This window comes from Alosa alosa, unplaced genomic scaffold (genome assembly GCF_017589495.1).
Source record: "Alosa alosa isolate M-15738 ecotype Scorff River unplaced genomic scaffold, AALO_Geno_1.1 AALO_1.0_unplaced_434, whole genome shotgun sequence".
Classification (NCBI taxonomy): Eukaryota; Metazoa; Chordata; class Actinopteri; order Clupeiformes; family Clupeidae; genus Alosa; species Alosa alosa.
In genome coordinates this window covers 1-11735 of record NW_025962582.1, presented here as the reverse complement: position 1 = coordinate 11735, position 11735 = coordinate 1, and the positions used below count along the sequence as shown (strand labels likewise).

Sequence of the window (11735 nt, the reverse complement as noted above, 5' to 3'; positions counted from 1 at the left end):
GGAGAAACATTGACCAGGCCAGGATAGTTGTGCTCATTCGCTGGAACATTAAGACCGACCATTATACACAGGGGCGAATAGGACAAGTTAACTAAAAGCTATGAACCCTGCAGCTGTGTTGTGTGTTGTGCTGGTCTGGTCTCATTTGTGTATTTGCTGTAGCCTACTATACTAACTGGTGTTGAATGTCAAGAATAAATAAAGTCGACCTGACATTTCAACTTCATTCCCGAAATTTTGCGTTTAATGTCAGTATGTCGAGTTTGTGGCCCCGTCGTAGAGGAGCCCTGTCTCTCTCTGGGCAGAAGTCCAAAACTTTTATTCGTGTAAAAGGGACATGACTACATTATGTGTGAGGAATCTTCCGAGAGTGTAGATTATGTTTAACATGCTAATATTGAGCTCTCTTGCACGTGTTGGCATTACATTTAGCGATCAATACGCGACAGCTACTCATTAGAAAATACCGAACCATGTAAATAATAGAATTGTTTAGCCTTAACAATCAAGAACCAATTTAACCAAGACATGTGGAAACCAGCTTTTTTTCTAGGTTTGGGTGGCTCTTAAAAGAGCCTTTGAATTTTTAGTTCTTGACTTCGAAATCACTTAAGCACGCTCCCCACGGATACGACGAGCCAGCTGGATGTCTTTGGGCATGATCGTGACTCTCTTGGCGTGGATGGCGCACAGGTTTGTGTCCTCGAACAGACCGACGAGGTAAGCCTCGCTAGCCTCCTGAAGAGCCATGACAGCAGAGCTCTGAAAGCGCAGATCTGTCTTGAAATCCTGAGCGATTTCCCTGACCAGACGCTGGAAGGGCAGCTTGCGGATCAGCAGCTCAGTGGATTTCTGATAACGACGGATTTCTCTCAGAGCCACGGTGCCAGGCCTGTAACGGTGAGGCTTCTTCACGCCACCGGTGGCAGGGGCGCTTTTACGCGCAGCCTTGGTGGCGAGCTGCTTCCTCGGAGCCTTGCCTCCGGTAGATTTGCGGGCAGTTTGCTTTGTTCTGGCCATTGCTCCGTATTCTTCGGAATTGAACAGTATGAACACAACGGCAGAACTTGGGTATATAAGGCATACGGTCTCAGCCTGCCCCCCCTGTCTACGTCAGGTTGTTGGTCTCCGCTGATTGGTCATCCGAGTGCCGCCTGAAATTCAAAATACAAAGCCCACCCTCGTAATGGCCTATATCATTGTGTTGATTGACTATTCATAAAACCTCTTAAATTTAAATGACAAATAAAAGACATATACTGAAACATTCCATCGGTCAGTGCATATAGCCTGTTATAGAAACAATCACATCAATCAATTAACCTGTTAGTCGTCAAGTCCAAACACAAATATGAACTAAGGTAGCTTGTATTTGCTACGTTAAAGCCTAAAATAACTGCTTGTTTATGAACCCAAACTACCATTGATGTGCCTTACTTTTTATATATCATTGAGGGAATACGTTACAAGACAGCGTTTCACCTGCAATCACCTTGAACTATAAGGGCCCAGGAATATCTCGCAGCCTTTCATGATTAACTAGGAGTCCGGAATGATAAATGAAAGGAGAACAGTTTACATTCTTCAACCGGACTAACTTGTCTTATCAGTTACTTAGTGTCCGACATTTTATTGGGGTAAGTGGTCAAGTATTGACAGGAAAATGAACGTCTTTACTCATTTTTTATCTGGGTGAATAAATATTTTCGACGTTACAGAAAACACGTTAACGGCGAAGGTAGCTTGGAATTATTATTTTTTTTATGGGTATTTGGGTGGCTCTTAAAAGAGCCTTTGTTTCTGAAACTTAGGGGGAGCAGGTTTACTTGGACTTCTCAGTCTTCTTGGGCAGCAGCACAGCCTGGATGTTAGGCAGCACACCACCCTGAGCGATGGTCACTCCGCCGAGTAGTTTGTTCAACTCCTCGTCGTTACGCACAGCCAGCTGCAAATGGCGGGGAATAATACGAGTCTTCTTGTTGTCACGGGCAGCGTTGCCGGCCAACTCCAGGATCTCAGCAGTCAGGTACTCGAGCACAGCAGCCAAGTAGACCGGTGCACCAGCGCCGACACGCTGAGCATAGTTGCCTTTACGCAGCAGCCTATGCACACGGCCCACGGGGAACTGAAGTCCAGCCCTGGAAGAACGAGTCTTGGCCTTTGCTCTGGCCTTGCCGCCGGTTTTGCCTCTACCGCTCATTTTTCAGTAGATGTTGAGAGTTCGTCTGAAAACTCAAATGCTGAATGGTGGAAAGGCATGTCTTATTATGCCACACCAGCGCGGTGCTACTCCATGCCTCAGTGGATGAGAACAAAATGGTGAGAGCCAATCAACGTGTAGTTCATTGCGTGACATCACTTTGAAATCTATTTGGCGCGCATAACACTTCCACCTTCCTTTTAGCCCAGCAGCTCAATCACAAATAAAGTTAACGCATGGCATAGTAGAGAAGTAATATCCTAGGTAAAGTTACAGCGAAGTTTCCAGAGGTTCAACTTAATACCCAGTAAACCAACGAGGCTTCCTGAGATACACATTTGGCACTGGTACTGGCTATTCCAAAGTAACAAGCTGAAATTGTTGTATTGCAAGGTTTTGGATACTCTGTTTCATGTTTGGATGCACCTGTTGCATTAGATAGAAGGTATGTTGTGTTACCGTAATACATTACCTAATATGTATTTTAAAATTGCATACACAACCCATTAGGCATAGGGGTAAGATGAGCCACTCCTTTTTCTAGGAAACCGTAAACACATCGTATAATGTGGCAGCATTTTACGGAAGAGGGAATCATTCCTTACAATCTGTGGAAAGGTACAGCACATGACAAATGTGGTAAAAAAAAAAAAACGTGTAAAATATTCGTTTTGCTCTCCAAGTGGATTCCATTCATGTCTGGAGTTAGGGTTATTTAGAGAAAACGTGAATAGAACATTCAGATGCATTACCCCTCAATGGGTGCCCTCATAATCTATGCTGAGGGCTACACAAAATCATAAATGTTACCGTGGCTTGTTGTGAGAAGCATTTTCTTTCAAAATTGTGGTTGCGGGGTTAGATGGGCCACCCAGGCTGGGGTAAGTTGAGATAACTAGTACATTAGTGAATTGCCTACACACTGGGCTACTTGATATCACTCGCTTTGGTTTATATATATCCCTGTCGGATAGCTTCTACACTCATTCATTTGCTCCATGACGCAGTAGGGGTTTTGTGAGCTATGGTGAACAAATGCAGGAGCTGAGTATGATTGTGTATTCGCAAACAGAATTCGTTCTGCCTACCAGCAGGCACTAACGGAATAAAAGCATTCAGAGAGCCTTTGGGTGGCTCTTAAAAGAGCCGTTTGTACAAATGGTGAAAAAGACAGAATGCGCAAACATTTACTTCTTCTTGGGTGCAGCCTTTTTGGGTTTGGCAGCTTTAGGCTTAGCCGCCTTGGGTTTCGCTGCCTTTGCTTTCTTAGGGCTCTTCGCTGCCTTCTTGGGGGCAGCGGGCTTCTTGGCTTTCTTCGGGCTCTTCGTTGCCTTTTTCGGCGTGGCGGGCTTCTTGGCTGCTTTCTTCGGAGACTTTTTGGCGACCGCGGGCTTCTTGGCTGCTGCCTTCTTGGGCTTCTTTGCCGCGGCAGGTTTCTTCGCTGCAGGCTTTTTGGCTTTAGGAGCTGCCTTCTTTACCGGCTTCTTTTCCACTGCCTGTTTCTTGTTCAGCTTGAACGAGCCGGACGCGCCGGTCCCTTTAGTCTGGACCAGAGTTCCCTTGGTGACCAAACTCTTGATTGCCAGTTTGACACGAGCGTTGTTCTTCTCCACATCGTACCCACCAGCCGCCAGGGCTTTCTTCAGCGCAGCCAGAGAGACTCCTTTCTTCTCTTTGGAAGCAGAGATGGCCTTGACGACGAGCTCGCCCACACTTGGGCCAGTTTTCTTGGGTCGGGGCGCCTTCTTCTTGGGGGCCTTTGCTGGGGCCGCAGCGGGGGCTGGAGCTGTTTCTGCCATTGTATCTTTTAGGTTTCACGCACAGACTACTCAAGGGATCTGAGAGAGTTAATGACTGCTAAAGCCGGTGGGCAGGACTTAAAATTAACATGAGAACCATTTAGACTCAGCAGAGTGAGAGCTGTCCCGGCCTTTCTGTGGCGAAGAGATCACTTGTGTTTTCTTCACACACTTCTTTGTAAGAAATATGAGTAACGACACGACATTTACCAACAAGACGATGTCTGTTGTAAAGAGCACAGCCTGCACGTCAAAAAGAATATATGGGGGCTTTGATCGCCCTTTATCACTTTTGAAACAAACTGAGAACGTCGGACCTCTAGGTGGAGAGGTTGCAGTCAGTCTAAGTTTTGTGAGGAAATCATGCACATAATAATAGTAAAACCGCGCAATACGTCGACAAAGAAGTGCCTGAGACCAAGACATGAGTCTTTATCACTGATTTTACGTGTTACAATGTGTTTTTTGCGAATGTGTACTTTCCAATCGGGAGCTTTATGGACACTGCGAAACACAATCCACAAACACGAAACACACGCATACTGTACATACCACATAGGTCTAAATATTATAGGACCAATTTATGGGAAACATACGTGATGTGACAATATTAGTTAATTTTGCTTATGCAGACATATGACCAAGACTGAATTACAATAGAATAGCCTATATGTTTCTAACACACTGGCTTAGACTATTCTTTGGACTGCTAATATGCCCTGTTCTGGGGAGCACATTATACAGTTGCGTTTTGCCTGTTTATTAAGAGTAGGCAATATATTCATCGGGTTTAGATAACATCTTGTACCATCTCTCCTGGACCCAAAGTAACTCTTTCGTTGCCGTCCTCTTCTTCCTCCTACTTCTTCACCTCCACGTCGTATTCTTCATTCTCCTCTAATTCTTACTCTTCTCACTCTTCCTGCTCCCTCCATTGTACCCATTGTAAATTACATGTGCCTTATTTATAGTGCTTAGGCTGATTGCAAAGTGAACTAATTATCTAAAACAGCTTTCACATGAGAAAGTGTGCCAGAGAGTTGGCAAAATAGTGTAAATAATAGCCATGCATGTGTATAGATTTGCTAGGAGTGTGTTGATCATTTGAAAATTGAGTGTAAAGCAGTGAGTTGTGTTTACAGTTCCGCAAAATGAGCTGTGCAGTGGATTGTGCCTACAGATGTGCAAAGTGCGTGTTACAAAATTGCCAACTGAGTGCAAAGCAGTGTTTGTGCTTTTAGTTTTGTGAACTCAGTGAGTGGTTTTGCTATAAGTATTAATAGTTTTAGAAATTGTGCTATAAGAATCACGGTGGTGTTTAAGCATTCAGAAAAAACTGTAACTTATTCTGACAACCATGAGGCTCCTTGACTTTGTTAACACAGGTTAACACATCTGAATACAAAACACAAATTTTGCTATTTTTTTTATAACAATTTGAGTGTTAACTTTAGAACACCCATGTGTATTTCTGGTCAAAAATGACCGGCCATTAGAAATGAATGGCTGAGAAAATGGTCAGTGTATAAAATGGAGTCCAGGCACATACTTATTGATCAGATGGACTGTATATGTGCTTCAGTACATTAAAAAGCACACACAAACACACCCTCTTTGCTTCTATGCCAGCGCCCACTGGAACCTTTCTCCAATTAATCTTTCCCTTTCTGACTTGTATGAGCTCAGGTCAGTGAGGCCTGCAGGCCATACATAGCAAATGGTAGCAAAAAGTACAAAACTGTTCATATTAAATAGAATACAAGTTTATAAAGGTCACAGCACACTTAGATGGAGTAATGTAACGGAATATGTTACAAATTACATTTTAGGCCATGTATTCTTTAACTAATTACATTTTAAAAGTATTCTTCCCAACACTGACTATCATATGCATTTGTCATGTATACAGACCTTACTGTCCTGTATTGACCCTAGGCAGATGGGTCAGGCCCTTGAGTCGTGGATCTGCTCGAGGTTTCTTCCTATATGCATCTCCAATTCTAGGGAGTTTTTCCCCCCTGTTACCCATGGGCCTCTCTCTTTCTTTTCTTTTCTTCCTTTCTTTCCTTTTTCTCTGATTGCCTACATTCTGTAAAGCGCCATGATACATGTGTAATGTTTTGGCGCTCTATAAGCACAATAAATTGAAATTGAACATTAGATGATAAAATACGTGTTACTATGGATGTTTAACAAGTTATAGTGCGGCAGTGATTTTTGAACAGGGAACACAAAACTAGTAGGCCTAAACATTAAAACTAACACAAAGGCAGGGTTAAGCATTTCAGGCAAATTGTCAGACAGTATTGGTGAAAATGCAGTGTTAGGCCATAGATATATAAATGTTCAAATAACTTGTATTTGTAACAGTAACAGGGTTGGTTACTTTGAAGTGCAAGGGACGGTCCATCTGAACCAGCACCGCCCAAAGAATGTCCCCAACTTCCCTGACTTGTCATCTTCCCTCACTTTTAGACAGTACTTTTTAGAGCTACTCTGAAAACAATAAAAATGACTCCACTCCACACATCCACTCCAATCATTGACAGTCAGAGTCAAGTTTCAGGCAAGGTCTAGGCTACTTTATTTCAACAACATGAAATGTAAAGTATGCTTTGGATTAACCGAATCTCATTTATTGTTATGTTTAGCTGTCCGTTATACAATTGTAGCGTGTGTGTGTGTGTATTGTTGTGTCTTTCTTTACATCTGTGTGTCTCATTGTGTCTTTGGGTCAAACATCTTGTTAAGGATGTAAATGTGTAGGGGTATGTTGGCATGTCTACTGAATTATTTATTCATTTTGTCATTATCAAGTTAAGGGCATACAGTATCAGTCAGAAAAAAAAAACATTACACACACACAAGGGTTAAGTGTGCCTGTCCTGTGTTGAATTGTGATAAACAAAACAAAAAACAACAGCTGTCCAAAGTATCAATGTCGGTCCTACTTTTCTTCTTGGTTACTTTGTGAAACTCAGAAGTGGTGGGCGTGTCTCGGTGACGTATATTCGCCCGCGCAGACTCCATTCATAAAAAGGAGAGCGAATGAAGGGGCAGTGCTTAGTAGTTTTCAACGAGGTCCTCCCTGTGGAAGCTAGTACGAGTTGCGATAGATTGCTGTTTCATAGTCGTACAAGACTCCGTCGCAAGAGGTCTGAAAGATGTCTGGCAGAGGCAAAGGAGGCAAAAGGTCTTGGAAAGGGAGGCGCAAAGCGTCACCGCAAAGTTCTTCGTGATAACATCCAGGGGATCACCAAGCCTGCAATCAGGCGTCTTGCCCGCCGTGGTGGTGTGAAGCGTATCTCTGGTCTCATCTACGAGGAGACCCGTGGTGTGCTGAAGGTTTTCCTGGAGAACGTGATTCGCGATGCCGTCACCTACACAGAGCATGCCAAGAGAAAGACCGTGACCGCCATGGACGTCGTCTATGCTCTGAAGCGTCAGGGTCGTACGCTGTACGGTTTTGGTGGTTAAAGATCAGATCTCTCCCTCGACTTCTACGCAAAGGCTCTTTTAAGAGCCATCCACTTCCTCATAAAAGCTTGTGTTCCTATAGGGTAATTTGAATCACGAAAGCTATAAGCTTGGGGCAGCCGCTCTTCGGACTTGTAACCGGAGGGTTGCAGTTTCGAACCCCGACTAAGAAGGGGCCCTTGATCAAGGCACCTAACCCCTCACTGCTCCCCGAGCGCCGCTGTTGTAGCAGGCAGCTCACTGGGTCGGGATTAGTGTGTGCTGAGTGTGTTTCACTAATTCACGGATTGGTATAAATGCAGAGACCAAATTTCCCTCACGGAATCAAAAGAGTATATACTTATACTTAAATAGAGGTACTTTTTATCCAGAAGGAATTTACAGTTTTTCTCAATAGCTAAAACACGATTTCTGAAACCTTGCTTTGTTTTGTTAAAACATTAAACAGAAAACCTCATCTTCAAGCACTATTTACAAAACATCTGACTCTTTGTAAAAATCATAAGAGAACAAAATGATAGTATCAAGCGGTCAGTAAGCAATAGGCCTACACCAAAAAATAGAAAACACATTGTTCAAAACATAGTTTTCAGGGAGAGGTACATTTGTAATCTCAAAACAAATAGATCAGATATTACTACTTTGCTTTGCTCTTTGCATTTTTTGTTCTTCCTCCTTGTACCCCTATTTTTATAGAAGGCTACTGTACCCTGCATCTCACAAACTTATCCTTTGATTCTTGTTCTTTGTAGATATGAACCTGTCAAAATCTATTGAACATTCAGTACTGTGAACAAATGGAAAGCACAATGTTCAGGGCCACACAATTTGTTGATTCTACAGTATACAACACACTCAGGGATGGGCACAAATACATCAAAATGTATTTCCAAATAAAATATCAAATACCCACCTTAAAAAAATATAAAAATAAGCTACAAAATACAGCAGCCAAAAAATGTATCAAAATAAAATACTGTGTTTTTGTATTTTCAAAATACTACAAAATACTTTTCTAAAAGCCTTTTTCGTCTATCCCTTCACTTGTACACTACCTGGAAAAACATCATCACTGTCTTTCCATTCATTTTGAAATGTTCTTGTAAGATCCTACTAAAAAGCAAATTGCACATAGGGCCTTCTGATAATATTGCAACATTGAACGTAGGCTATGTGCCTGCTCGAAATGTTATTTAAAATACAGAACTAATTCTAATATATTTAGTGGCTAGGCAGAGGCATCAAAAGTGATGAAAAGTTTAAGAGCGAAAAGAACATTCAGCATGGCTTTGAGTATTTTGTGCTGCTCTGATAGTCCAGTTGTATTGACTGTTAGTCTACTGTTTTTGAGTTTGGAGATGTAGGTTTCGCAGAGATAGGCTATGAATGCCGACTCCACAACTGTTGCACTTCCCAGCCAGTTGGTGTAATAGATTGTTGAAGTTACCATAGCACTGAAATATTTTACAGGTCAGAGAACATAGACAAATTTAAAGTCTAGAAAAAAAACGTATAACAGAAACTTACTTACTTACTGCCTGTTTTGCCTCCTGCCAAGTAGGGCAGCAACAAAGGTTCTCCACTCTGGTTGGTTCTGGGCTGTTTTCTGGACACCTTCCCATGCCAGGCTCATAGATTTAATTTCCTCTTCTACCGTGCGCCGCCAGGTGTTCTTGGGTGGTCTTCTCTTTCTTCTTCCTTCAGGTGTCCAGCGGAGGGCTATTCTTGGGATGCTGTCCTGCTCTCTTCTCAGAACATGTCCAATCCAGTTCCAGCGCCTCTTTGTTATAATACTATCCATGCTGTCTTGTTGGCATCTAGTCAGTAGATCTTCGTTGGATATCTTATTGGGCCAAAGACTTTTTGTGTAGAACTTTTGCGTAGACTTTTTGGGTCGAAGACTGACAGTTGACACAGGTCGCTTGTTGTCATCCTCCAGCATTCTGCTCAATACAGGAGGGAGGATAGCACACAACTCTGATATATCCTCAGTTTTGTCTTTGTTCTATATTGCTGTGACTTCCATATGTTGTTCAACATTCTGAACGCATTCCTGGCTTTATTGATTCTGTTTTTTATGTCATTGTGTGCACCCCCATCAAATCTTACAGTACTGCCAAGGTAGGTGAACTCCTTTGTTGTTGTTAGAGCTTCTCCGTACACAAGGATTGGTGGTGGATCTGAGACGTTTATAGTGCCATCACCTCCGATTTCCTCTGATTAATTTTCAGGCCAACTTGCTGTGCAAAGCAGCCGAGACGTGTGAGACTAGAGCTAAATCGTCAACAAAATCCAGGTCTTCTAACATTGAGAAGAGGGTCCATGTTATGCCTCTTCCTTTTTCTTCTGTTGTGAGACGCATCACCCAGTCTATAACGATGTTAAAGATCAGTGCTGACATCACACATCCTTGTCTGACTCTTGATGAGGTCGACTATGTGCTGTGGTGTGGGATTCCATACATCCTTAAGATGTTCCAGAGGCCTTCACGGTGTATGCTATCGAATGCCTTTTCAAAGTCGACCAAATTAGATGTATAATTGCCTCTGCCATTCTGGGCATTGCGCTATAATATTCTGCAGTGCAAATATCTGGTCAATGCATCCCCTTCCCTTATGGATACATGCCTGTTCATTCCTGAGCACGCTTGTCAACTCTGGCTTTCCTTCGCACTGCTTTGTTGGTCTCTTAATGGCTGATGAAAAACAAAATTAAGACTTTGAAGTGGCCTAGTCAAAGTCCTGACCTGAATCGTATTGAGATGCTGTGGCAAGAACTTAAAAAGGCAGTTCATGCTCAAACCCTCCACTGTGGCTGAATTACAACAATTCTGCAAAGATTGGGCCCAAAATTCCTCCACAGCACTGTAAAAGACTCAGTGCAAGTTATCGCAAACGTTTGATTGCAATTGTTGCTGCTAAGGGTGGCCCAACCAGTTATTAGGTTTTGGGGCAATCACTTTTTCACACAGGGCCATGGTGATTTCCTCTAATAATAACTACCTTCATTTAAAAACTGCATTTTGTGTTTACTTGTGTTATCTTTGACTAATATTTAAATTGGTTTGCTCTGAAACATTTAAGTGTGACAAACATGCAAACAAATAAGAAATCAGGAAGGGGCAAACACTCACAGTGGTGTGAACACTTTCACACCACTGTAGCTCCGCTCACAAATTCTCGTTGTTTATAATCACCTCTGAGTCTGTGTCAGGATTCATTACACCATTCATTGAACTTGACCTGTTTGCCCTCTCTTACCTCACTTCCGGTTATTGGTTTATAGATGCGGAATTATTTTCTCAATTGTCTCACAATATGTTGTTTCTAGTCTAGTTAGAATGTTTTGTAAGACTGCTATGCACGCTACATGTGCAAAACAGTGGCAAAGTTTATTATTAACGATGTTGAGCCAAATGAGACAGACAAATACACTTTGTTCCCCTTTATTTTTAACTTGTTTCAGAAAAAGGAAACTGAAAGATGTGAAAAAGAAACAAAATACAAATTAGGCCTATGTGAAAATAGATGTTTGAATGCTGCAGCTGGTTGGGGGCTGTAGAGCTGCTTGAGAGTGAATGAGAGCAGACTGGAATGGGAGAAGGAGCTTGGTCTTGCTGGAATGCTGCTGGTGGGCTTCTGCTGGTCTAGATGATCCTTTGTTGATGCCAGAAGTCCTTCTTAATTTGGATCAGCAACTATGTAGGGATGGTGTATTGCTTAAGGCACATTTTTAAAAATGTTACGGTTTGTGTGTAGACCAGTATTCATTATTGCATTCTTTCAGCTTTGATGTTCACTTCAATGAATATTTCTGGGGGTGGACAAAAGGACACATTACTAAGACATTTCCTTCTGGATTCTCTGAGGTTAAATGATAATAAGTAGAGATGTTGGCCAATTTTTGACAATGATAGATAAATGCTATGTGTTAATGGTGTCCTCCAGTGGTTTGCACCCACTTTTTGGCATTTGTTGATGACGTCCCTGACAGTGCCTTGATCTCTCTGAGGGGCGAACCTGTCCACCATCTTGATAAGGTCAGGATGGGAAGCCAAGAATGCCAGCGTGTTACGGGCATGGGTCCTGTTTTAGACACAAACAATACATAAACACCGATTTATTTACAATCAATTAATAATGACAGCATTAAAACAACATTGATGTTTTTTATATGTTAAATTAACATTCAAAATATGTTTGATGCCACAATGTTTTTTCATAGGCAGAACTGCCTGTTTTTATTTCATCACAAGAGGG

At 42.3% G+C, this 11735-nt stretch overlaps 3 protein-coding genes and 1 pseudogene across 4 annotated transcripts; 1 reads left to right on the top strand and 3 right to left on the bottom strand.

Annotated features, from left to right (window-relative positions):
- Positions 1 to 598: 598 nt before the first annotated feature.
- Positions 599 to 6932, bottom strand: LOC125290358 (histone H3). 2 transcript variants are annotated; one of them, XM_048237178.1, is made up of 2 exons: positions 6911 to 6932; positions 599 to 1022 (listed from the first exon to the last, which is right to left on the bottom strand). In XM_048237178.1, the coding sequence occupies exon 2, from the start codon at positions 1018 to 1020 to the stop codon at positions 610 to 612; it is 411 nt and encodes a 136-aa protein (XP_048093135.1). In that variant the 5' UTR covers positions 1021 to 1022; positions 6911 to 6932; the 3' UTR covers positions 599 to 609. The 2 variants fall into 2 exon arrangements, with proteins under 2 accessions (XP_048093135.1, XP_048093134.1); XM_048237177.1 differs by lacking the exon at positions 6911 to 6932 and adding an exon at positions 2992 to 3001.
- LOC125290359 (histone H2A-like) lies at positions 1822 to 2200 on the bottom strand. The gene has a single exon (XM_048237179.1). It carries the CDS (start codon positions 2198 to 2200, stop codon positions 1823 to 1825), a length of 378 nt encoding a protein of 125 aa, XP_048093136.1. The 3' UTR covers position 1822.
- On the bottom strand, positions 3388 to 3999 carry LOC125290357 (histone H1-like). The gene has a single exon (XM_048237175.1). The coding sequence runs from the start codon at positions 3997 to 3999 to the stop codon at positions 3388 to 3390; it is 612 nt and encodes a 203-aa protein (XP_048093132.1).
- Positions 6933 to 7163: 231 nt separating the features above from the next.
- On the top strand, positions 7164 to 7476 carry LOC125290360 (annotated as a pseudogene).
- Positions 7477 to 11735: the final 4259 nt, after the last annotated feature.